The sequence below is a fragment of the Symphalangus syndactylus genome, chromosome 12 (assembly GCF_028878055.3).
Source record: "Symphalangus syndactylus isolate Jambi chromosome 12, NHGRI_mSymSyn1-v2.1_pri, whole genome shotgun sequence".
Lineage (NCBI taxonomy): Eukaryota > Metazoa > Chordata > Mammalia > Primates > Hylobatidae > Symphalangus > Symphalangus syndactylus.
The window spans coordinates 42,949,331-42,973,286 of NC_072441.2; the positions used below are offsets into that span (position 1 = coordinate 42,949,331).

Here is a 23,956-nt window from a genome sequence, read left to right on the forward strand (position 1 = left end):
TGTATAATTGAGCTTCAAACATATACCAGCAAGCTAGAAGCTTGCACAGGGGAATGCCGGCAGTTATGCCAATAAGAACCTGGGACTAAGTATGTTCAAATTGTGGCTCTATCTTTTCTTCTCTTTGCCAGCCACATGTACAGCAAGAATCAGACAAGGAGGCTCCAGCCAAATGGAAAGTCCATTTGCATAATAAGATTAGGGTGGGGTAGCCAGCCTTCCAGGCATGTTATGTAAACATCACAGCTGGTCCAACCAGTCTGTGGGCCCTATGTAAATCAGACACCACCTCCCCAAGCCTGTCTATAAAATCTGGTGCATTCTGCTGTGGGTCAGAATTCCCACTTGGGTGCCTCTACCTCTCACAAGAGAGACAGCTGTTCTCCTTTCTCTTTCTCCAGACGATGATACCACTTAGATGTGCACATATGTGACACGATTTCATCTGACTGAGGAGGCCAAAGGAGACCAAGCAACACTGTCTCCTCAGCTTTTTGCTTTTGCAAGCTATTTCTAGTGTGAAAGGAAAATATCTTGGGTACCCAAAATCACTAAGCTAAAGGGAAAAGTCAAGCTAGGAACTGCTTAGGGCAAACCTGCCTCCCATTCTATTCAGAGTCACCCATCTGCTCACTAAGATAAATGCGTACTGATTGCCTCCTTTGGTGAGGCTAATAAGAAACTTAAAAGAATGCAACCATTTGTCTCTTATCTACTTATGACCTGGAAGCCCTCTCTCCGTTTTGAGTTGTCCTGCTTTTCCAGACCAAACCAATGTTCGTCTTACATATGCTGATTGATGTCTCATGTCTCCCTAGAATAGACTCCTTCTCAAAGAAACAAACAAACAAACAAAAAAACCAAACTGTTCTCTGATCACCCAGGACACATGTTGTCAGGACCTCCTGAGGCTGTGTCATGGGTACATGCCCTCAACTTCGCCAAAATAAACTTTCTAAATTAACTAAGACCTGTCTCAAATTTTCAGGGTTCACACTAGTATTCTTGGAGAGAGAGATGCCCTATTTTCCTTTGTATTTCTAACAAGTTCCCACTCCTAACTTCTACTCTAACACTGAAGAGTTTTCATAAGAAATAGAGCCTGTGAGAGATCTTCAAGCTCAGCCTAACAAGTGAGAAGACAGCACTACTGAGGTAGGCTGCAGACATGTTGTGGGACAATCAAAGACTGCAGAGACTGAAAAAGGTTCAGGAGAGTTTATTAAATTAAGGTGATCACCAGCTCAGCCAGACACACATCGAGAAAGTCTGAGCCCCTAACAAAGGGCTTTTCCTACTTTTAAACATCTTAAGGTGGGAACTATGTGAGGCAGGAAGCAAGTTACAGAAGCAAGAAACAAAGGCAGAATTACAACATTTTTTACATCTTGAGAGAAACATGTCTTGCAACCTAAACTTATGGGTCTTGTGACCCTGCAGCCATGCAGGAGGTAAGCAGGAACTCGCTGGGCCTTTGAGGAATAAACTTTGAGGAATGTGGAGTTCGGGAGCATAGATAAGGTCCACCGACCACAAAGAGAAGACAGGCTGTTAACATTCTCTTTTAACTTGAGTGTGAGAAGTTGGGTGGGAGCGGGTCACACTTTGCAGCAACTTTAGGAGGATTTTAAAATTTCTGTTACTACTACTATTAGGTTATAGTTGATTTCATTAATTCCTTCTTCAGAAAAAGTCTGAGAAATTCAACAATTAACCAATTATTTGGTAATTTTTAAGTATGTGAGAAGCCTTTTGCCTGGTGCCTTATTTTGGATGCATATAACTTTATTTGAAGAGATGACAACTTATGCTTGAACATCAAAGTGGGTGGAGAATCATTTTCTCTGCTTTTATTGTCCTCTTGTCACTCCTGATTGTAGGATACAGTAAATTCCTCTTCAAAGTTTAGCCTGTTAACTTCCTTTAAAATTCACGAGGGAGAAAAATTGTTAAGTATGAGTTCTGAGTTCCTCTTCAAAGAACCAATATGTCAGTAAGTTCAGCTTCCCTGTTCTTTGTTCTCCATTTTAAAGTTTACCTTCCTTGTTCTTTACCTTCCTTGCCCCTAGTTCCAGTAAACAACCCTCTCTTAGCCTCCATCATCTGTTCCGTCCTTAGGCATCCTTAGTCACCTCTTCTGTCCTTAGGCATCTTCAGTCAACTGTTCTGTCCTTAGGCATCCTTAGTCACCTGTTCCATCCTTAGGCATCCTTAGCCACCTGCTCTGTAACCATCCTTCCCACCAAAACTACTCACCCCGCCACTCCAGCTCATACCCCTGCTCTCTTTAAAATAGCCTATCGGAATTAGCTTAGACTGTACGGTTCAACCCTAGCCAATAGGAGAAAGACATAGCAGTAGGGTCTAGCTGTGTTAAGATAAAAACCCCTTCCCCTCCCTTGTCTGGTGTGTTCTTGCCATTGTTCCATCCATGAGACACACCCTTCTGTAGAAGTAAATTGCCTTGCTGAGAAAACTTTTGCGTGAGTGCTATTTTCACTTGGCGGCACTGAACATGTTCCAGTATGATGCCTTCCTGATATATAAGCAGCTATAATTTCATGCCAGCATTTTCTAGTCACTGTTTTGTATCTCCATTGCTGGTCATGTGTTGGAGAGAATTAATGGGAAAGAAGGGTTCTCTCTTGTCCCCTCATTGCCCTTTTCCAGACCACCCAGATGTGCAGTGTTAGGGCATTCCTTTGAGTGGTACCAATGGCTATTTGGTGACTGGCTCAGCTGCAAGACTTCTCATTCTAGTGGTTTGGGTTGGGGAAACTGGAAGGCACCTATGCATTGCTTCAAAGCCCTGAAGAAGGCAGAGCTATGCTGTTATGACTTTAAAGGGAAAGAAGAAATGAAGAGTAATCACAGTGTTGCTATCTGATGGCTCTATTGACAATGTGTAGATTCTTCTACTCTGTCAGCCTGTAGGTATCATTTTCAGTGAGGTTTTGATCATCATATTAAAGAGTGTGAAAGGGAAAGATCTTGGGCCCCCAAAATCACTAAGCTAAAAGGAAAATTTAAGCTGGAAACTGCTCAGGGCAAACCTGCCTCCCATTCTATTCAAAGTCATCCCTCTGCTCACTGAGATAGATGTGTGTTCTGATTGCCTCCTTTGGAAACGCTTATCAGAAATTCAAAAGAATGCAACCATTTGTCTCACACCCACCTGTGACCTGGAAGCCCTCTCCCTGCCTCAAGTTGTCCCTGCTTTTCTGGATGGAACCAATGTACTTCATACATATATTGATTGATGTCTCATGTTTCCCTAAAATGTATAAAAACAAGCTATGCCCCAATCACCTTGGGCACATGTCATCAGGACATGCTGAGGCTGTGTCATTAGTGTGCATCCTCAACCTTGACAAAATAAACTTTCTAAATTAACTGAGACCTGTCTCAAATTTTGGGGGTTCACAATAGAATAGTTTTATTTCACCAGAAGTGGCCTGAAATGATAGAAGAAATATGGTAGAAGTGAGAGGTTTACATGATACTGGGACTTTCTTTATTATTTTAAACATCATGATTGTGCAGGGCCCTAACAGTGGTGACTTCATTCCTTGAAAATTAATTATCATGGGTGATAATGAGGCAGGAAAATAGGGTCTGAAAGCAGGGAACGTAAGGCTGATTCACATTTCAGCTATGACAGGAAATATCCTCTCCATTTACATAAGGTGTAAGCTGAGTAAATGACTTTGTAACTTTACTTCATCCTTGCCATTTACATAGGGTGTACACAAAGTAACCAGTGGAAACATCTAAAGGTACTTAAACCCTTAAGAATTCTGTAATGGTGTTCTTGAGCCTCTGTGCTTGGGCCTGCTCCCATACTGTGGAGTGTACTTACATTCAATAAATCTCTGCTTTTGTTGCTTCTTCTTTCCTTGCTTTGTGCATTTTGTCCAATTCTTTGTTCAAGATGCCAAGAACCTGGACACCCTCCACTGGTAACATATTTTGGTGAGCCAGCCAGGAGCAGGTAAGCCCAAAGTTTGGGATTTATTTTCTCCTTTTCCTTTCTGCTCCTTACAGAGAATCAATCTCTCTGTCTCTCTCTTACCATCTGTCTCTGTCTCTCTCTCTTTTCCTTTCCAATTCAGGACCCTTGGTGGGCAGCACCTAAACATGAAGGCAACTGCAAGTTTCTGCCATGACCAGTGAAACTAAGGGGTTTCCATGTGGAAGCACCTAACCACCACTGCCAGATTTGCTTAAGTGACCAGAGTCTTTTTCCCTCTATTTTTTTTTTCTCTTTTCTTTCTTTTTCAGTCTTTCAGCGGCTGCTTCCTAGCAGCTCCTTGGAAGTTGCAGGCAACTGGCCGGGGGTCACTCTCCAGTGTTGCCTGAAGGCCAAGGAGTCAGTGGGGATAATTGCCCTGCCTGGAAGGGGAAAGGACTCTTTTTTAATCTTTTCCAGTTATGGTCCCTGATCCCTATATGTGGTGCAGCTTGGAGCAAACTCACACATGTTTCAGGTAACTTAAACCTTCTTCTCTTATGCTAAATTCTTCCCTTCCCATACTGTACTAGCTAAGAACAAAAGAAGCCCACCCAGCCTCCAATTCCTATTATTACAGTTCATGGCTATTCTTATAAAGCTAATAGTAGGCCATTGCACCTGGAGGGAAAACAAGCAGGTGGCACTGGTGCCCATCTAAGGTCAGAGACAACTGACACTCTAAGATTGGGCCTCACAGGGGGACACCCTGGTGTTTGAAGTGCTTGTTCCCCAGCGCCATAAAGAAATAGCACTTGGACATAAATTTAATTTATTTAGTGAGGCCATTTTTACTTCCTGCAGAAAGGGTACACTCGCCAGCAGTTTTGCCACAAGAGTACACTGAACAAAGGAGACAGGGTCATTTATAACCTGACATGTCCACCATACTGCTGTGTCTGGTTTCCATTGGCTGGAACGGGACCTCACATTCTGTATTTGTCCCAATTGGCTAGCAACTTAGAACTTTTTAAAAGAGGCAAAGGTAGAGGAGAACAAGGGAAGGGGGAAGTAACTTGTGGAATGCTGAGAAAGGTAAAAACACTTTTAAATAAGGAAGAGGAACAGGCTATGATCTAATGCTTGCTTGGACCAGTATAAGCATGCCAGGGCAAATATTTAGGAGCACAGGTCTTTGAATAAATTTTGCTTTGAAGAGAAGTTACTATTTATTCCTAATTAGATGGGGAGGAAACTCTTTGAAGAGGAACCTCTACTTTACTTTTTACACTGGGGATCCCCCAGACCTCAACCTCTCCAAAGGGGACACTCCCTGCAGAGTTTCTGAGTTCTAGTACTAAGCCCTCCTTAGAATTTTCTAAGGGCTCACAACACTAAGATTTCACATGAAAGGGTCATGATTGATTTGAGCAAGCAGGCAGTACATGACAGGGGCTGCGTGCACTGGTGGTCAGAGAGAAACAGAACAAGGCAGGGAGTTTCACAATGTTCTTCTATACAATGTCTGGAATCTATGAATAACATCGGTTTCTAAGTTATGAGTTGATTTTTAACTACTGGGTTTAGGCCAGGCAGGCCCAGGCCTGGTTTCAGGCTTGGCGCTGGGCTGCCTGTCTTGGGTTTTAATTCCTTGTTGTTTTTTCTTAAAACAGGTACTGAGTATCAAACAATATAGAACAATATAAGAAGGTCTCTCTCTTTCCTCAATTCTAGCTGCAAGTTTTGAGCACTAGACAGCTGAAATAAATTCCTAAAATGTTGAGTTGAGAAAATAGTTCAATGCTATCCCCATCAAACCACCAATGACAATCTTCACAGAATTAGAAACTACTTTAAAATTCATATGGAACCAAAAAAGGGCTTAGCCAAGGCAATCCTAAACAAAAAGAATAAAGGGGGAGGCATCCAGTTACCAAACTTCAAACTATACTACAGAGCTACAGTAACCAAACAGCATGGTATTAGTACAAAAACAGACACATACATAAATGGAACATAACGGAGAGTCCAGAAATAATGCTGTATACCTACAATCATCTGATCTTGGACAAAGCTGGCAGAAACAAGCAATGGGGAAAGAAGTCCCCATTTAATAAATGGCGCTGGGATTACTGGCTAGCCATATGCACAAGATTGAAACTTGGCCCCCAGCTTACTCCACATACAAAAATCAACTTAAGAAGGATTAAAGACTTAAATATAAAACATTAAACTATAAAAACTCTGAAAAATAACCTAAGAAATACCATTCTGGACATAAGACTTGGCTAAGATTTCATGATGAAGACAACATAAGCAATTGCAGCAAAAACAAAAACTGACAAATGAGATCTAATTAAATTAAAGAGCTACTGCACATCAAAAGAAACTATTGGCCAGATGTGGTGGCTCACGCCTAAATCCCAGTACTTTGGGAGGCTGAGGCAGGCAGATTGCTTGAGCTCAGTAGTTCAAGACCAGCTTGGGCAACATGGAAAAACCCATCTCCATAAACAAATACAAAAAATTAATTGGGCTTGGGGGTAAGCACCTGTAGTCCCAGCTACGTGGGGGGCTGAGGTGAAAGGACTGCTTGAGCCTGGGAGGTTGAGGCTACAATGACCCATGTTTGTGCTACTGCACTCCAGCCTGGGTGTCAAAGTGGGACTCTGTTTCAGAAAACAAAAACAAAACAAAACAAAACAAAATGAAACAATTAACAAAGTAACAGACAATCTACAGAATGGTAGAAAATATTTGCCAACTATACATCCAACAAAGATCTAATATCCAGAATCTATAAGAAGCTTCAAAAAATTTACAAGCAAAAAACGAGCAACCCCATTAAAAAGAACGTGGGCAAAGAACATGAACACATTTCAAAAGAAGACATATATGCATTTAAAAAGCATATAAAAAATCACTCAACATCACTAATCACTACAGAAATGCATACCATCTCACACCAGTCAGAATGGCTGTTACTAGAAAGTCAATAAATAACAGACGCTGGCAAGGTTGTGGAGAAAATGGAACACATACACTGTTGGTGGGAGTGTAAATTAGTTCAGCCACTGTGGAAAGCAGGCTGGTGATTCCTCAAAGAACTCAGAATTACCATTCGACTCAGCAATCCCATTATTCCCAAAGGAATGCATATTCCCAAGGAAATATAAATCATTGTACCATAAAGGAACATGCATGTGTATGTCCATTGTAGCACTGTTCACAATAGCAAAGATATGGAATCAACCTAAACGTGCATTAATAATAGGCTGGATAATGAAAATGTGGTATATACAAACACCACAGAATACTATGCAGCCATAAAAAACAACAAGATCATGTCCTCTGTAGCAATATGGATGGAGCTGAAAGCCATTATCATAAGTAAACTAACACAGGAACAGAAACCAAAATACCACATGTTCTCACTTATAAATGGGGGCCAAACAAAGAGAACACATGGATACTAAAAGGAGAACAAGAGACACTGCAGTCTACTTGAGGGTGGAGGTTTGGAGGAGGGAGAGGATCAGAAAAAAACCTATTGGATATTATGATTAATAATTGTGTGATAAAATTATCTGCACACCAAACCCCCATGACATGCAGTTTACCTGTGTAACAAACCTGCACGTGTACCCCCGAATCTAAAATAAAAGTTAAAAAAAATTAAAAATTGTGGTGCTGCTCTGTTCTCATTAATTGGCAAGAGCTAATCATAACTGAAATTATTTCTGTAACTATAATATAAATTACAAATGGTTAATGGCTTCTTAATCTTACCAGTTGTCTTTTTGCTTTACTTAAACCTTTTCTAGGAATAATGTCACTACTTCTGACTTGTTTCCCATGTTTATAAATTATTAGTTCAATCAAAATTAAGTTTGTTTTTTGTGGATGTCAGGCCCTGATATTCTTTGATAATCACTTTTTAATTTTAAACTTTTCTTGAATGAAACTGCTATAACACATCTACTTACGAAATGATCAACAGTGTTATGTTATTAAAATAAAATAAACCTCATTTTATATTTTCTTACCTGGAATATTCAGGCTCTTAACTACGTGAGCCAAGATATTTTATCCCTACTCCAAGCAGCTTAGAAGCCCCAGGTAGAGCGACAGTCATTATGTTGCTAGCTATGTCAAAGATCTTTAAAAGCCTTAACTCTTCATTTTCAGTGCTTTCAATTTTTTCTTTCAGTTGATTAATCTCTTTATTTAACTGCTCAGATTTCTTTTGAAATTCTTCCTTAAGCATTTCTTCTTGTATCTATAAAAGGGAAATAGTGCACTTTTGAAAATCTCCAATTTTCTTCAGGAGTCAGAGTTTTGTATTTAACTAATTCAACATTTAAGTATATGTGTCTATTTCTCTATTATCTTAGAAAACTCTTTGATGAATTCATGTAACATTTCCAGATGATTGGACCTGAATCATGGGAGTGTACATGGTTTACCTGTTGTGACATTCCCTAAGCAACATCTCACTGGAGGTAGAAGGAAATTTTGTTCCAGCACAAAGAATGCCCTTCGAGAGGGAATGCAGGTTTAATTCTAATTAATTCTAATTTCCACTGGTGTTGCATGGCCATGCTCATCTAGCAAGTAACGGGGACTGCTGACCCTGTATAAAACATTGGTTGTCAAGCTCCAGGCTGGGACAAGGAATATGTTTTACTCTAGTTGTATAGGATGAATCAGGCAGATACAGAAACAAATGGAGCAATTTGTGATCTTTCAGTATCACTTCATATCAAGCCAAATCTGATACTTTCATCCAGATGGATCTATTTCAGGTACTTTAGATGGTTGTGCCAAAAAGCCCAAGGATTGGTGGACTAAGGTCCTATTTCATTGGGGCACAGTGAGACCATCCTGTAGTCACCACAAACAGCAGCCCGGGACCCTGGGAAATGTCATGTGTACTCTCCAAAGTCTAACATGAAGAAGATGCTGGATTCTTGTAGACTTTCAGGCTTCAGTAGAATTTAGATGTATTTGAGATTTTAGTGAAACATACAACTTTTGTGTTTCCTTCTGGAATCATGACTGTGCCTAAAATTTTGGTCCTTCCTTTCCTAAAGAAGCAGGGCGTTGTCCCTCAGGCACTGCCATGCTTCACTGAGACTCACCTTCAGCTTGTGTTTTAGCAGCCTTTCATGCTCTCTGAGCAGGTTTTCCCTTTCCTCCTCCAACTTCTTCTCCATTTGGGCCATGTATTCCTGGAAGCTTCTTTCTTGAGCCTCCATCATTTGCTGCTGCTCCTTCTGTTTTTCTCTTAGCAGCTCCTGTTCCTTCTCAGCTGCTTCCTTCATTGCCCGCTCCGCTATTCCACAAAGGTTTTAGAGAGGGAAGAAAATGACAGTTACTCCTGAGTTCTACCCTCCTGAGCTCAGATCAAACCGACTCGGAGAAAAGCACAAAGGTAAGGGATTGGGAATCTCTGAATTCTCTCACTAGCCATGTCTGGAAGAGAATGTTGAATAATGTGATGCGAAGGCACTGGCTGGAGATTCAACCCCAATCCCCTTGCGATTTTGAGTAGCAGAGTATATGTTCCATAGTGGGAGGAAGCTCCCTCCTCTATAGCAAGAGAAAGCAAATTCCAAGTATAAAATATATTTTTTAACTATAGTTGCTATGCTGTACATTTGGTATCCAGAACTTATTAATATTTTAACTCAATGTTTGTGACTTTTGGAAGCACCTTTTAACTGGAATATCTTTTGGTGTGATCAGCAAGAAGGCATTGCAGGAAACTCCCAACCCCTCTGACAGCTGAGCCCTGCCCCTGTACCTGCTATGGCCTTCTCTCCAGCAGTGAGGGCTTTGTCTGACTGCAGGATGGATTCCTCTACAACCACCTGTGACTGCAGGAAGTTCTGGAGGACCTCGTTTGCCTGAGGAACCAAGAAAGAGCAAAGACCTGTCAGGCAGCAAAGATCTCATCTTATGATGGCGAAATTATTGTTCAATAAAGTCACAAATCTAACCCTGTAATCTTTGCATAATTCTTAAGATCCCACAGTGGTTTCTTTTCTTCCACAGCCACAAGAAGTCCAAGCTCTTTGTTAAGACATAAAAACCCTGTGCAGCAGCCTCCCTCCTGCCTGTCCAGCCTCCTCTCCCAGGGATGCTGCTCACCACCCACCACAGGGTGCAGACAACGCGACAAAATAAACGGGCAGTTCTACAAATACACATTCTCAGTTTTTTGCAGTATTGCACAATCTTTTTCTTCTGTTTGAAAGCTGTGCTACATTTTCTTAACTAGGATAACCTCTATGGATATGTCAGCTAGCATTCCCACTCTGCCCAGAAGCTTTTCCAGGCTGCATTCTGAAATTTGTTCCCACTTTCTTGAGGAATGATTTACAGCTGGAAATTGTACATATTTAAGTTGTACAGCATGATGTTTGATATATGTATTCATTGTGAAATGATTACTACAATCAAGCCAATTAACATATGTATCACCTCATAGAGTTCTCTTTTCTTTTGTAGAGAACACTTGAGATCTACTCTCCTAGCAAATTCCAAGTAGAATTCTTTTTTTAGCTACAGTCACTATGCTGTACATTAGGTATCCAGAAAGTGTTAACATTATAACTGAATATTTGTTACTTTTGATCAATATCTCCCCTTTTCCCCACCTCTCTGCCCTTGGTAACCACCATTCAGCTCTCTGTTAACATGAGTTCACCATTTTTTTTCTCATTCACATAAAAGTGAGTCACGCCATATTTGTCTCTCTGAGTCTGGCTTATTTCACTAAATCTAAATTCCTGGAGGTTCACTGATGTTGCCACAGTGTCAGGATTTCCTTCATTTTAAGGCTAAATAATATTTTATTATATATGTATATATACACATACCTATACACACACATATATACATGTATGTATATCACATTTTCTTCATGTGTTTATCTGTGGATAAACAAAACTTGTTTTTATATCTTGGCTATTATGAATAATGCTGGAATGAATAGGAGTACAAATATCTCTTTAAGATTGTGATTTTGTTTCTCTCGGAAATATACCACGAGTCCACCAAAAGCTGTTAAAACTAAGTTTAGTAAAGTTGCAGGATGCAAAATTAACATACAAAATCAGTTACATGTCTATACACTAACAAAATATTATATGAAAGATAAGAAAATTACATTTACAATAGCATAAGAAATAAAATACTTACAAATAAATTTAACCAAGGAGGTGAAAAATGTGCACACTGAAAACTATAAAATGTTGAAGAAATTAAATAAGATATAAAATAAATGGAGAGCTATCCCATGTTCATTAATTAGAAGAAATAATATTGTTAAGATGTCCATACTACCCCAAATTATCTGTAGATTTAATGCAACCTCTATCAAATTTCCAGTGACATTTTTCACAGAAATAAGAAAACCAATTCTAAAATTCATATAGAAACAAAAAAGATCCTGAATAGCCACAGTTTACAGCTATCTTGAGTGACAAAAACAAAGCTGGAGGTATTGAATTACCTGATTTAATAATCTGCTACAAAACTATGGTAATCGAATAGCATAGTACTGGCATAAAAACAGAAAAACAAACCCACAGAACAGAACAGAGAGCCAGGGAGTAAATTTACATATATATATGACCAAGTAATTTTCAACACATGTGACAAGAGTACAATGGGGGAAAGGATAGTCTCTTCAACAAATGGTGCAGGGAAAATTGGATATTCAAAATGATAAAGCTGGAACTTTATCTTACACTATACAGAAAAATCAGCTAAAAACAGATTAAAGATTTAACCATAAGACCAGAAATCATAAAACTCCAAGAAGAAAACAGAGGGGAAATGCTCCTTGATATTGGCCTTGGCAGCAGTCTTTTGGATTTGACATCAAAAGCACAGGCAACAAGTGCAAAAATAAGTGGGACTACATCAAACTAAAAATTTCTGCAGAGCAAAGAAAATAATCAATAAAATGCAAAAGAATTTTCTTCCATACAGAATGGAAGAAAACACTTGCACACCATAAATCTGATAAGGGGTTAATATCTAAAATACAAAAGGAAATCATAAAACTAAATAGCAAAAATAAACCCTCAAAAAACCAATAAACATATTAAAAAATGAGCAAAGAACCTAAATAGACTTTTGTCAAAAGAAGACCTGGCCAACGGGTATTTGAAAGCATGGTCAACATCACCAATCATCAGGGAAATGCAAATCAAAACCACAGTGACATTTTATCTCACACATTTTAGAATGATAATTATCCAATAGTCAAAAGATAACAAGTGTTGGCAAAGATATGGAGAAAAGGGAATTCTTGGAAACTGTCTGTAGGAACAGAAATTGGTATAGTCCCCATGGAACACAGGACAAAAGTTTCCTCAAAAGGAAAAATTCTGTTTCCAATGGCTGTCAAGTACATAGGTCAGCCCTATCAGCTCCACCACTTGCTGGCTGTGTTGTCTTAGGCACTTTATTAACCTCTCCATGCATTACATTTCTCAACTGCCTATGTGGACGATAGTGGTACCTAATTTACATTATTCCGAGAATCAAACTGATAATCCAACAAAATCACTTCCTCTGATATAGGAAGTGAATTCTCAGTGTGTGTGAACCACTCTGTTGATCATCATCATCATCATCATCATCATATTAGTACATACCAGTACGATAACCGTAATTGTACCCTATCTAGACGAATATTAATTTGTCCATCTCAGGTAAGATAATATACTTCTGAAAACATAGTTGTTTGTTTCATAAGGTATCCTCTGTACTTAGCACAAAAACTATCCCATTAATTAATAAATATAATAAATGGGTTGTTTCATCTGGATTCATGATGTTAAATCCTCTTGGAGAAGAAATATTTCTGATTGCTTAAGAGTGTCTAATTGTGGATTTAAATACTAAAAAAAAATAGCATCATATTCTGCTTCCTCTCCACAAATGGTGCTATATTCTTAGATTTTCAGAAGGGGCAAAAAAAACCCTCTGACTGTCCTGTTATCCATCTCCCATTCCCCTTTTCCTCACCTTAACTCCTTTTCTGGGCACTAGCTTATAGTCCTGCTCAACCTGTTTCTTTTCTTCTAAGTAGAGATTGTGTCCTCCAGGAACAGAGAAAATTCCTCTCAAAATGCTTTCTGTCAGGTGCTCTGAAAGCCGCTTAAGCTCAGCCTGGCAATATTTGGCAGATGCCTCTTCATTCTGCAGCACAAAATCTTCCTTCTTTTTCTCTATGGTGTCCTGCCAGAAAAATGTAGGGAAAACAGTAGAAAGAAGCTGTTAGAAGGGAAGGTCCAACTGTGATCCTCTTGGAAGAAGTAGTCTGAAGGCCTCAGAGTGGACTGGGATATGGTGTAGACCAAGAGTCACAAGAATGATTTTGTTCCCAACTGTGTGATCATTTATCTGTGTGATCTGTGGAAAGCCCTTTAACCCCCCAGGGGTCAGGCTCAATATCTATAAATTTATGTGGTTAGAAGACACAAACTCTCTGGTTCTTTTGGGTATAGTATGATTAATAGAGATTCAACCTCCAGTAATGAGCAGTAAGAAGTTGAATTCTGGCTGGAAGCAAAATTTCCCCAGAAAACATAAGTTGCTATGTATAAAAAATATACATATGGCAAATCAACTTCCCAGTAATGAATTAAGCATATTCTGATGAGAAAAATGAACCATCTGTGTGTTTCTTCAATGAGAGTTTGAATATGTGAGGATACAGGAACAGAATTTTCTTTTGTTTGTATTTGTAAGTTACAATCCAGTTGCATTTTATCATTATGAATTAAGAGATTATTGTCACTTTTAGGTCAGTCTGAGACAGACTGAAAGACAAACTTTCTTTGTCTTTGTCTACGGTAAGTAGATTTAAGATGTCCCCAAGGTTTCTCACTCCTTGGTACCCACACCTGCATAGTTCCTGGGCCTATGAATATGATGGATACTAATCCTGTGATTAGATTATGTTGTGTAGCATAAGTTGATTTTGAGAAATGGAGTGTGCCCTGCTGGGCATGACCTAATCACATGAGCCCCTTAAAAGTGGTTTTCTCTAGCTGGTGTGAGAAGAGGAATTCAGTGAAATTAGAAACATAAGAATTTCATGCATCGTTGCTGACTTGAATATGGATGGGTTTACCCAGAGCCTCTATGTGAAATCTAAGCCCCTTTGACACCTTGTTTTCAGCCTGTGGCACACTGAGAAGAGTACACAGACACCCTGACAAGGACTTCTGACCTACATAACTATGAGCTAATAATGTGTGTTGTTTTAAGCTGCTAAAATCATGATAATTTCTTTTGCAGCAATAGAAAAAAAAGTGACAATCCTCTAGAAGAAGGGTGACCTATAGCCCATAAAGCCATGTTATTCACAAGAAACCATGGTCTTTCCACAATGGTAAGGAGATGAACCATGGGGTCAAAAAGCTACACTTTACGCATCATTTCAGAAAGGCAGAAATCAGGAAGGATAAATGCTAAAAGTACCACAAGCTTCTTCTGGAATTCATGGTTTTCATCCTTGAAGGAGTGCTCCATGAAGACTGCAATGGCTTCCCTCTCACAGGCTGCATGCACGTCCAGCAGCTCCTGGAGCGTGTCTGTGGGGAGCCTCAGTTGCTGGGCCATCTGCTGGCTATAGTGGTCGGCTGCCCTCTGCACAGCCGCTGGGTTCTCAAGCTGGGCCAGTGCTGTCACTGCATTCTCCAGACAAGGTACTGCTCCACTGTTGATGGCATCTACATAAGTCACCACCAGAGTCCCCAGCCCTGAATCACATATATTTAGGGAAAATTTACAGTTCTCACTCATTATTTATACAAGTTTTAAGAGTCAGCATTCTAAAAATCACAAAAATTCTAATTATCTTGAAGTTTCTTATCACTCCTCTTCTTCATTCTCTTCCTCTTCCTTTTTCATCTTCCTCTATGAATTCAACTCTTTATAATAACATCCCTATTTTTTCTATTCACTCTTTTTTATGGCTCTTGGATTCACATTACAAAATTAAATTACTCATTGCAACCAATATGTTTTTGTGTTTTATGGAAAAATACATTTCCATTTAAATACCATATAAATGAGTTTGTTATGCAGGGAAAGTAAGTTATATAATTTGTGAGTCCTACTTCCAAATAAAAATGCAAGTCCCCTCATTTCTTATTCTTTACAAGGGAACTTGCATTTTTATTTGGAGACAATAAATTTTTATTTGAAGACAGTAACATAAAACACTGAACCAAGCATGGGCCCATCTCACCATAGGGAGTGGACGACTACACAGGTTGCATGCCATGAAGCCAGTCCCGTACTTAATATGACATTTAAATTTGTTTCTCAAACTCTCAATGAGCTTGCATGGAACTCACGGCCTGATGTTGATTTCCTGACTAAAGTAAATTTGTAAAATATATCATATATCTTCACTGAGAAACACTAATCCTATAGGACTTCCTCATCATGCAGATTTCTCTCCTTAGGAGTTTGTGTTTATGCCATTAGTGTATTAATTTTGTGAGATATATTGGGCCTCAAGAAAGTTTCATATGAGTAAACTTTAATTAAGAAACATTCATTTCTATGTGTGCAATGAACGTCTCCTTCTCTGCATTCCTATACAGAAGCAAACAATATTATTGAAAAACTTGCAGAGTCATTACAGCTTCAACACACCCTGGACCACAGACAGACATGCTTTGGGACAAAAAAAGACTCACGCTTTCCAGTGACAATGATTCCCTCTCTCAGGGTCTTGGTCTTTGCATGGGTGAAGATATAAGAACAGAAGTTGTCTGATTGCATCAGGAAATGCCTTTCCAGATTTTCTTCTGGCACTTCGTCCATATGATTTAAATATTGTTTGTCATTTGTAGGCCGGTCAAAGACAAAGCACTTCTGTTCTGGGAAGAAATGCCTGATACACTCTCTAGGCATGTTCGAAGTTTGAATTTTGGGATTCTTGCCTGTGGAATTGTAAAAAAGGGTGCTCATTGAAGAGACAGCCTGCAGGCAAGGGGGCTGAGGACTTTTCCAGGGATCTTTGCATCCCTGCATCTCCCCTGCCTTGTAAACCTTGTTTTATGCAATCGTACAAAACAGCCTTGTGCTAATCCAATGAAGGCATGGAAAATCCATTTTTGTACAGGAGTGAGAGTCAGGAAAGAACTCTTGGAGAGGAAGGGAAGACATCTACCACAAAATGAAGAAACTTATGACTGGTTTCCTTGGCTTTTGTATGCTAGCCGGTAGACTATGTATTAAATGTTTTTGAATGATTAATTAAATGGATCAGTTGTCAGAAATACTTTCTGATGTTACAGTCCTATGTCAGAAGTGAAACATGGGCCCTAAATTAAAGCAATGCTAGAAATAAGAATAATATGTTTCTTAGAAAAATATCATGAAGGTGAATGATACCCAAGTCAGTAATAAAAAGTATTTCAAAACCAGAATCCCAAATTACAAACATCATAAATATGTTTTGAGTTTCCTTTATCTGAAAAATCCAGAGTAAAGTTAATCCAGATACAACTTGGAGACCTCACCACCTTTCAATGTCAGATTATATTAGGTCTCACATTGTCTTGCAGAGGGATTCTGTGGTATTTATCAGTTATTCAAAACAAATGTTTGTTGAAAGGATGAATAAATGAACAAAGATGGATATTGATTGTAGGTGCCAACAGGTATCCACTCTGCTAAATATAATCTGTTTAACAAATGTATAATAGATTGACAACATATTTTATGAAGCTGTAGAATGAAGTAGGTGATGTTATGAAAATAGTAAAATGAAGGATTTGACAGTCTTACTGGAAGCATATGTCAGTGTTTTTTTTTTTTTTTAACTTCCTGAATCGTTTGCTGTATAAATCTCCTTTTTCTCTAAAGGATGTAACTATCCAGGCTAATTAAATAGACAGAGTGAAATATATTTCCAAAGTTAGATCATTTGACTTCTTGTGATTCTGTGTTTACCAGCTTCCAAGCTTATTAGTTAATTTCTCCAAATAGAATAGGAGGAGCACTTCAAGCTAATAAGTAACACAAATATATGAGTCTTAGGATGTGATATTAATTGTAATCTTCAATATATTTTTAATGGTACTTATTGGTCTAAAAAGATTTGATAGAACTTTGAGTTTTAAATTTCCTCAATGAATTTGAACCTCAGCCTCTGGGAAATTTCAAGTAAAAATAACCACAAAAATCATAATCACTTGTCAATCACCAACCACCACAAGCAAGGGCCTCAAATCAATCCAGTCCAATGTAAACATTTGTGTCAGGTGCTGAATAGCAGGTCTTAGTTGATCCCACCCCTTACTGAACCTCCCCACATCCAGGCCATGCTCTGATACCTGGAATCAGCTTCAAGGCATTCTCCAGGTACTCATCTTCTGTGATGGGGTGTCCATCTAACTTTAGTTCCAGGGTAAAATCCCGAACAGTCCAAATAAAGTCTGGAAAGAAACTCACAAACTCGCTGGAGTCCTCAACTTCATCAGGTCTGGGGCAGGATTTTGCCCTGATTAGCTCTGCTAGCTCAGTCACGTAGCTGGGATCTCAGCTAAGGAAGGAGTAGCACCCTACACCATCATTTCCACATCTCACTTAGAAACAAGTTTTATACACGTTCCCTTTTGCACTGTTTCTCTTCTTACTCAACCAGGACAACTGAGTCACAGCAAAGAAGACACAGTATCCATTTCCATTCCCCTAAACTCCATAAAACCTGCTCTTCACTTCCCAGAAGGATACTGCAGCTGCTCCAGGGCCTGGTGGTTGATGGTGCTCATGCTGTTGTAGACAAAGCTGCTGCTTAGAAGCACAGCCAGGGCAAAGATCCATGAGTCATTCTTAGGGTCACCCTAGAAAGCATATAAAGCAAAAGACTTAGGAGTATTCTCTTCATTCATTCATTCATTCATTCATTTGGTTGTTCATTAGCTATTTCAGCTGTATGATTGTTTAATAATAGGGTAAATAACAAATTTTGAAGCCAATGCTGAATTCAAACTTCATATTTAGATTTTTACATTAATCCTTTTCAGGCTATTGGTTCATTTAGCAGAAATGAATGACACTGTCAATGTGAGTAACATATTCAATAAAGTGCCTAGAACATAATAGGTGCCAAGTAATCAGCGTGCAATTATTCCATTGCAATTTTGTTCTCACTCATGGCATATTAAGGCCACAAATGCTATTCAGTTAAGTTCAAAAACTCTACATTGTGCATCTGACAAAATGCAGACCCTGCATTTGGTTTTGTGGATATAAAGTTCCTCACGACAGTCCCTGCCCTCAGGAAGATGACTTTCTGGTGCAGCAGATAAACATGTCAATACACAAATTCAATCAGAATAATAATCATGGCTGGGGGAGGAAAACCCAAAGTTATAAAGTACAAAACAAATAAAAAGAAGGGAGGGGGAGGCACATAAATGTGAATACTTACTCTGTGAATTCAGGAGCAAGAAGTGATTATGTTTGACAGGCATATGAAGGCAGCAGTTTGAAAATAGTTGCACTTCAAAAAGTTGATAGAGTGTGGACTTGTGAAGAAGGACGGATAAAGCAGGTGGAAAGATCAATAGAAGCCAAGTCAGAATTGTCAGAGCATGGTCATAAAAGGGCATTACACAGTTATTTCATTTGCCTGAAGCAGTGAGTATGCATGTTGGTGAAGTGGAAGAGGTGGCTGGAAACAAGATTCATGGCAAGACATGAAAGGGTTTTTAAAGAAATTTAGACGGTCCCAAATCACATTACAAGTTCTAAGGTCAGCTAGTAGTTCTGCTGCTGCCATCAGTTTATATTTTGATGTGTTTTGATCGCTTGACAAATGTAATTAGACAAAAAGAAGTTTATGAAAACTACAACATGTTAAGAATAAATGTTTCACTTTGATATTACACTAAGAGAATAATTCAGACCTTTAATACTGAAATTTAAAGTTCAGAATTGCTAAGTCGGTGCTTCCTTCCCTCAACTCCCTTTTTTCAATAATGGAAGCCAAAGATCTCCTGCTGCTACTTTCAATTCAGACTTAAGACTAATACAAATAAGAAGAATGGACTGATTGCACCTAACACTTTAAGACAAAATACCTAAAGTTATCTCACTTACAATATTCTTTGTGGGTCTAATTCATGCTATTAATGAAGTCAGTGGAGAATTAATCTCCAAAGCTCAGAGAGTTGAACCAAAATGTTAGTGATAAAACTAATGCTTTTCTGAAAACTACTGAAATAGATTCCTTCACTAAAACCCTATTTTTTCATGGTGCCCTCCTCCAACCCCACACACCTTAAATAGTAGATCCCATTGTTCCCATGGTTTACAACTTTCTCCAACAAGTCTTCTCTAAGTTGAATGACTGAACTAGTTTCTTACTTTTTGCATCGGTGAAACCCTGTACTTATCATACCCCATATTTCTTGTCTTCACAACTAGGCTCTTGGCCTTTACCTTGTTTACTGTTTTATCTGTAGTACTTAGTACAGAGCCCTGGAATTCATCTCTTCAATACATATTTATTAAATTGTATCATTCACTCCAGTGTTAAAAATAAGAAGATCTACTCTTAAATATGCCTCAATATTTAAAATTAAGGAAGTCTGAGGAAACAGAATTTAGCTTCATTATTCATAATTAGATTTGAGTTTACAGAGATAAGTACAGAAGTTGAAGGGAGCCGAAAAAATTAAAAGATGAGAGGTCAACCATGAGCGGTGAAGATTCTCTGCCTTACCTTTTCCACATCACCCAGGCCCTCGGTGTCCAGAAGGACCAGGGTGTGGTTTGGCTTAGAGGGGTGGGGCACACACCACATCCAGATGCCCTTAGTTACAGACTGCACCGTGGAGCCCAGAGGGAAGCCTGCAGGGAAGAGGAAAAATAGCAAACACTAACAGTGGATAGACCAGGATGTCCTGGAGTTACACCGGTTAAACTTGTAGGAATGTTTAAGTGGCTGGCAGGGGAAAAGGGTTGTTTCCATCTCAGGCAGGACAACTAATCTGATCTTTATATGTATGAAGAATTTTCTCAAACTTGTTTTCTTTCTTTTTTTTTTTAATTTTTTTATTTTTTTTGTTTTTTTTATTTTTTATTTTTATTATAATTTAGGTTTTAGGGTACATGTGCACAATGTGCAGGTTTGTTACATATGTATCCATGTGCCATGTTGATTTCCTGTACCCATTAACTTGTCATTTAGCATTAGGTATATCTCCTAATGCTGTCCCTCCCCCCTCCCCCCACCCCACAACAGTCCCTGGAGTGTGATGTTCCCCTTCCTGTGTCCATGAGTTCTCATTGTTCAATTCCCACCTATGAGTGAGAACATGCGGTGTTTGGTTTTTTGTCCTTGCGATAGTTTACTGAGAATGATGTTTTCCAGTTTCATCCATGTCCCCATAAAGGACATGAACTCATCATTTTTTATGGCTGCATAGTATTCCATGGTGTATATGTGCCACATTTTCTTAATCCAGTCTATCGTTGTTGGACACTTGGGTTGGTTCCAACTCTTTGCTATTGTGAATAGTGCCGCAATAAACATACGTGTGCATGTGTCTTTATAGCAGCATGATTTATAGTCCTTTGGGTATATACCCAGATTTGTTTTCTTTCTTAAAGTTGTTTAGTAGACAGAGGTTCAATCCCTAATGGTGCCGAGCTGCTGAGCCAGAGAGGAAGTAGGACATTAGGGGGAAGAAATGGCTGCATGGTCTTTCTTTAAAAACAGAAGCACCTAACAGAGCCATAGGTAGATTGTCTTAAAAGTCAGTAAGAACCAAAAGAGAAACCTGGTAGGAAAAAATAATTTTAAAAAAAAGCCTTCACAAAATAAGAAATGAAAATGGCAATTATTATGTGGAAAGGTACTTAAACTTATTCATAGTGAAATAAATGGCATGCAACAATACATTCTACAGGGCAGCACAAGTTAAAAGGCTTTGTGTTACTGAATTTTTCACAGGATGTAAAATTCTCAATTACTGCTAATAAGCATGTAAATTGCATTTGAATCTTAAAAAGATATTCGACTTTATCTAGAAATTTTACGTACTCTCTGATTCAGAAATCCCACTTCTGAGCATATTACACAAGGGAAGATTTTGTACACGTGCACCAGAATATAAATAATAGAGTATTAATGACAGCCTTATTCATTAAAGATAAAAACTGGAAAAATACCAATTTTCAACAATAAATAAATGTACTGTCCTTCGGTAGTGGCATACTGTCTGAGGGTATAAATAATGGGTACACACAGTAATTAGAGAAAACTTATAAACTTCTTATTGAGCAAAAGAAGCAAGACATCCAAAAATACACACAATATAATTTCCTTTATGTAAAGTTTAAAAGCAGACCAAACTAAACTATTTTTTAGAATGCATATATATTATGTAGAACCATTTTTAAAAACCAAGAGTCAAAGAAGTGTGCCCTGAAAACAAAAACACTGGTGAGTTCTAGTGAAGGTATGACAGGGTATGATTTTTGGATGTTTAGGTTTGGTAATGTTTTATTTCTTGATCTGGATAGTGATTTCTCATGTATTCACTTTATATTTATTAACTTCACTGTACAGGTATGTTGTACATACTCTATGTGTCATAGTTCACATATTAGAAAGACTAACTAGAAGGGAATATAATTTATCAAAGTTTTGCCATGAAATGAAGCAAAAAATTAGAAATGGTAGCCCAATTTAAATAGAGGATACACAAGAATTATAATGCCTGTCCTTCTTCATATTTGTTTTTTAAAACAGGATCTATTAAACCATATTTGTGTACTATTTGAAGTGACCAGGTATCCTACACAAAAGTGATGAATGAGAAAGAAAGGGAATAATTGCTGGGGCTGAGCCCCTGAAGAGGTGAGTGTAGATGGGATCAAGAAGACCCACGGAACGGATCTTTCGATAGGGTTGAGATGATTCTTTACTATTGGACTAAAGAGTGATATATATTTGAGATTGTAAATTTAGTGGTGAGAATTAGAAGTTTTCTTCATTGGGAGAAGTCATGCCCTTCTTTAGGATGACCCTAGAGGGGGTGTGATCAGCTGTGTTATCACTGGTTCCAAGTAAATGGCTCCTGTCCTAGGACCACACTCACCATGGCTCTTTCCTGCAAGACGATTCATGAGATAGGATTTTCCTGTGCGGTATAGCCCTACAATGGCCACCACCACCACGGGCTGAGAAATCTTGTCAAGAATCTCTAATGCCTTTGAATTCACTGTCAGCTGCTCTTCCTGGTTTTCCACTAGACAAATGGGGGCCATCATGATGGATTCAGATTCTGGATAACCTGTAACCCAGAAAAAAACACTCAGTAGAATACAAGATCTTGAAGTCATCCCTAAGGCACATACATATTAGCTTTTTGCTTGTGGAATGGCATATAAAATTTCTACAGTTTGTACGTTTCTAATGGAAAAATACTTAGTTTAGCATGTCAAGGACTAGTACGGATCCGTTCTGTGCATTATTTATGATTCTTACAAGAACGCTAAAAATGCCTTGTCAAGGTGATGCATAAAATAAACAGAATAAGAAAATCAAGGCACTGATGACAGAGCCACAGGATCAGTAAACTCTTGGAATAAATAGGGGCAGGATGTTACATAAAGGAGATGAGGAGTGGTTAGAAAAGGTTGCAGGCATTCCAGAAGAATTTGCTCTCTCATTAATTTAATAAAGAGTATTGCGTACCTACCATGTGCTAATTAACACCATTCTAGATTCTCAGCAACAAGCAAGGAACATAATTGATACAAACTTCTGCCTCTTGGAGCTCTATTTGTTGTAACCGAGCGAGTTACAGAGAAACGCCACACTCTGAGACCAATTCAGGAGTCCTTTATTAGCCGGCGACCGAGAGACGGCTAGTGCTCAAAATTCTCTCAGCCCGAAGAAGGGGCTAGATTTTCTTTTATACTTTGGTTTAGAAAGGGGAGGTTGGGGGAGAGGGTCTAGTTAAAACAATCTTACAGAAGTAAAGTAGGCAAAAAGTTAAAAGGATAAATGGTTACAGGAAAGTAAACAGTACTAGGTGCAGGGGCTTTAAGTCTGTCACAAGGTGATAGAAGCAGGGCTTTGGGCTTTATCAACCAGACACAAATGCGGGGCCTCTGGGTGCTATTAACCGGGTGAATGACTGGGAACTGCGGGTATAGCTTGCCACAGTTCCTTATCAGTTAATTGCATTCTTGGATGTGCTGGGAGTCAGCTTGCACAAGTTAAGTCCCTGAGGAAGCGGGTGGGTAAGGGGCTGCAAGTGAAGGAGCCAAGATGGAGACTGTCTGGCTCTCTTAGCTAAGGGAGAGTCAACTGAGATTAAAACAAGGTAGGGTATCACATATTCTAGTGGGGGACAGAAAAGTAATAAAACAAACAAGCAAAACATGTGTATATGTATACTAGATGATGGTATTTTGCAGGAGAAAATGCCGCAGCTCTGGGAGGAAGCCCGAGGAGGAGCAGCGCATCCTGGAGACACCGGCGCGCCTCTGGTCGCCGCCTGTGGACCGCCTGGAGACGCTGGGCCGCAGGGAGCAAAGGGCTCAGGGGTTCAAGCAGCATCAGGCTTCCCCGCGAGGTTCCTCCACTGCCTTTATTACCCGCCAGTGTGAAGTCTCCACCCTCCCCGTGTGCAGTCTGCGCTTGGGAATTTTTTGTTGTTTGTTCTTTAACCCAAATATACTTGAAAGGTAAAGCTTAGGAGCAAACTTACCTGGTTTGGGCACTGCAGCGTGAGGAGTTCTCTCATCCATTGCTCTGTCCTCCTGCGTCTGGATCCTTGAGAAACGGACTGCTCTTAGAAGCTGAAAGTCCAGCCGGATTTAGAGACATCCAGATAAGAGTCTGTGAGAAACGAAATTGAAAGGACATGCACTTTGTGGGGAGTTGACTGTTGGGGTTTTTCCTGTTTATCAAGACAGGAAACTAAAGGAGCTTGAAAG

At 39.1% G+C, this 23,956-nt stretch overlaps 2 protein-coding genes and 1 long non-coding RNA gene across 6 annotated transcripts in view; 1 reads left to right on the forward strand and 2 right to left on the reverse strand.

Annotated features, from left to right (window-relative positions):
• Positions 1–1,203: 1,203 nt before the first annotated feature.
• On the reverse strand, positions 1,204–23,858 carry GBP4 (guanylate binding protein 4). 4 transcript variants are annotated; one of them, XM_063625342.1, is made up of 12 exons: positions 23,728–23,858; positions 22,108–22,302; positions 19,725–19,852; positions 17,729–17,838; positions 17,329–17,525; positions 15,685–15,930; positions 14,456–14,736; positions 12,995–13,207; positions 9,756–9,858; positions 9,091–9,284; positions 7,996–8,228; positions 1,204–1,921 (listed from the first exon to the last, which is right to left on the reverse strand). In XM_063625342.1, exons 1-11 carry the CDS (start codon positions 23,765–23,767, stop codon positions 8,013–8,015), a joined length of 1,923 nt encoding a protein of 640 aa, XP_063481412.1. In that variant the 5' UTR covers positions 23,768–23,858; the 3' UTR covers positions 1,204–1,921; positions 7,996–8,012. The 4 variants fall into 4 exon arrangements, with proteins under 4 accessions (XP_063481412.1, XP_063481413.1, XP_063481411.1 ...); XM_063625343.1 differs by having other exon boundaries at positions 1,204–6,618; XM_063625341.1 differs by having other exon boundaries at positions 1,204–1,783; positions 8,021–8,228; positions 23,728–23,857.
• Positions 9,307–9,958, forward strand: LOC134734076 (uncharacterized). Its single transcript, XR_010117471.1, has 2 exons — positions 9,307–9,383; positions 9,698–9,958. It is a non-coding gene; the product is annotated as an uncharacterized lncRNA (long non-coding RNA).
• The window catches only part of GBP5 (guanylate binding protein 5), a 33,483-nt gene continuing 33,286 nt past the window's right edge, over positions 23,760–23,956 (reverse strand). Inside the window, exon 11 of the mRNA XM_063625360.1 lies at positions 23,760–23,858. Coding sequence (XP_063481430.1) covers positions 23,760–23,858 — 99 coding nt within the window. The remainder of the gene's footprint in view (positions 23,859–23,956) is intronic.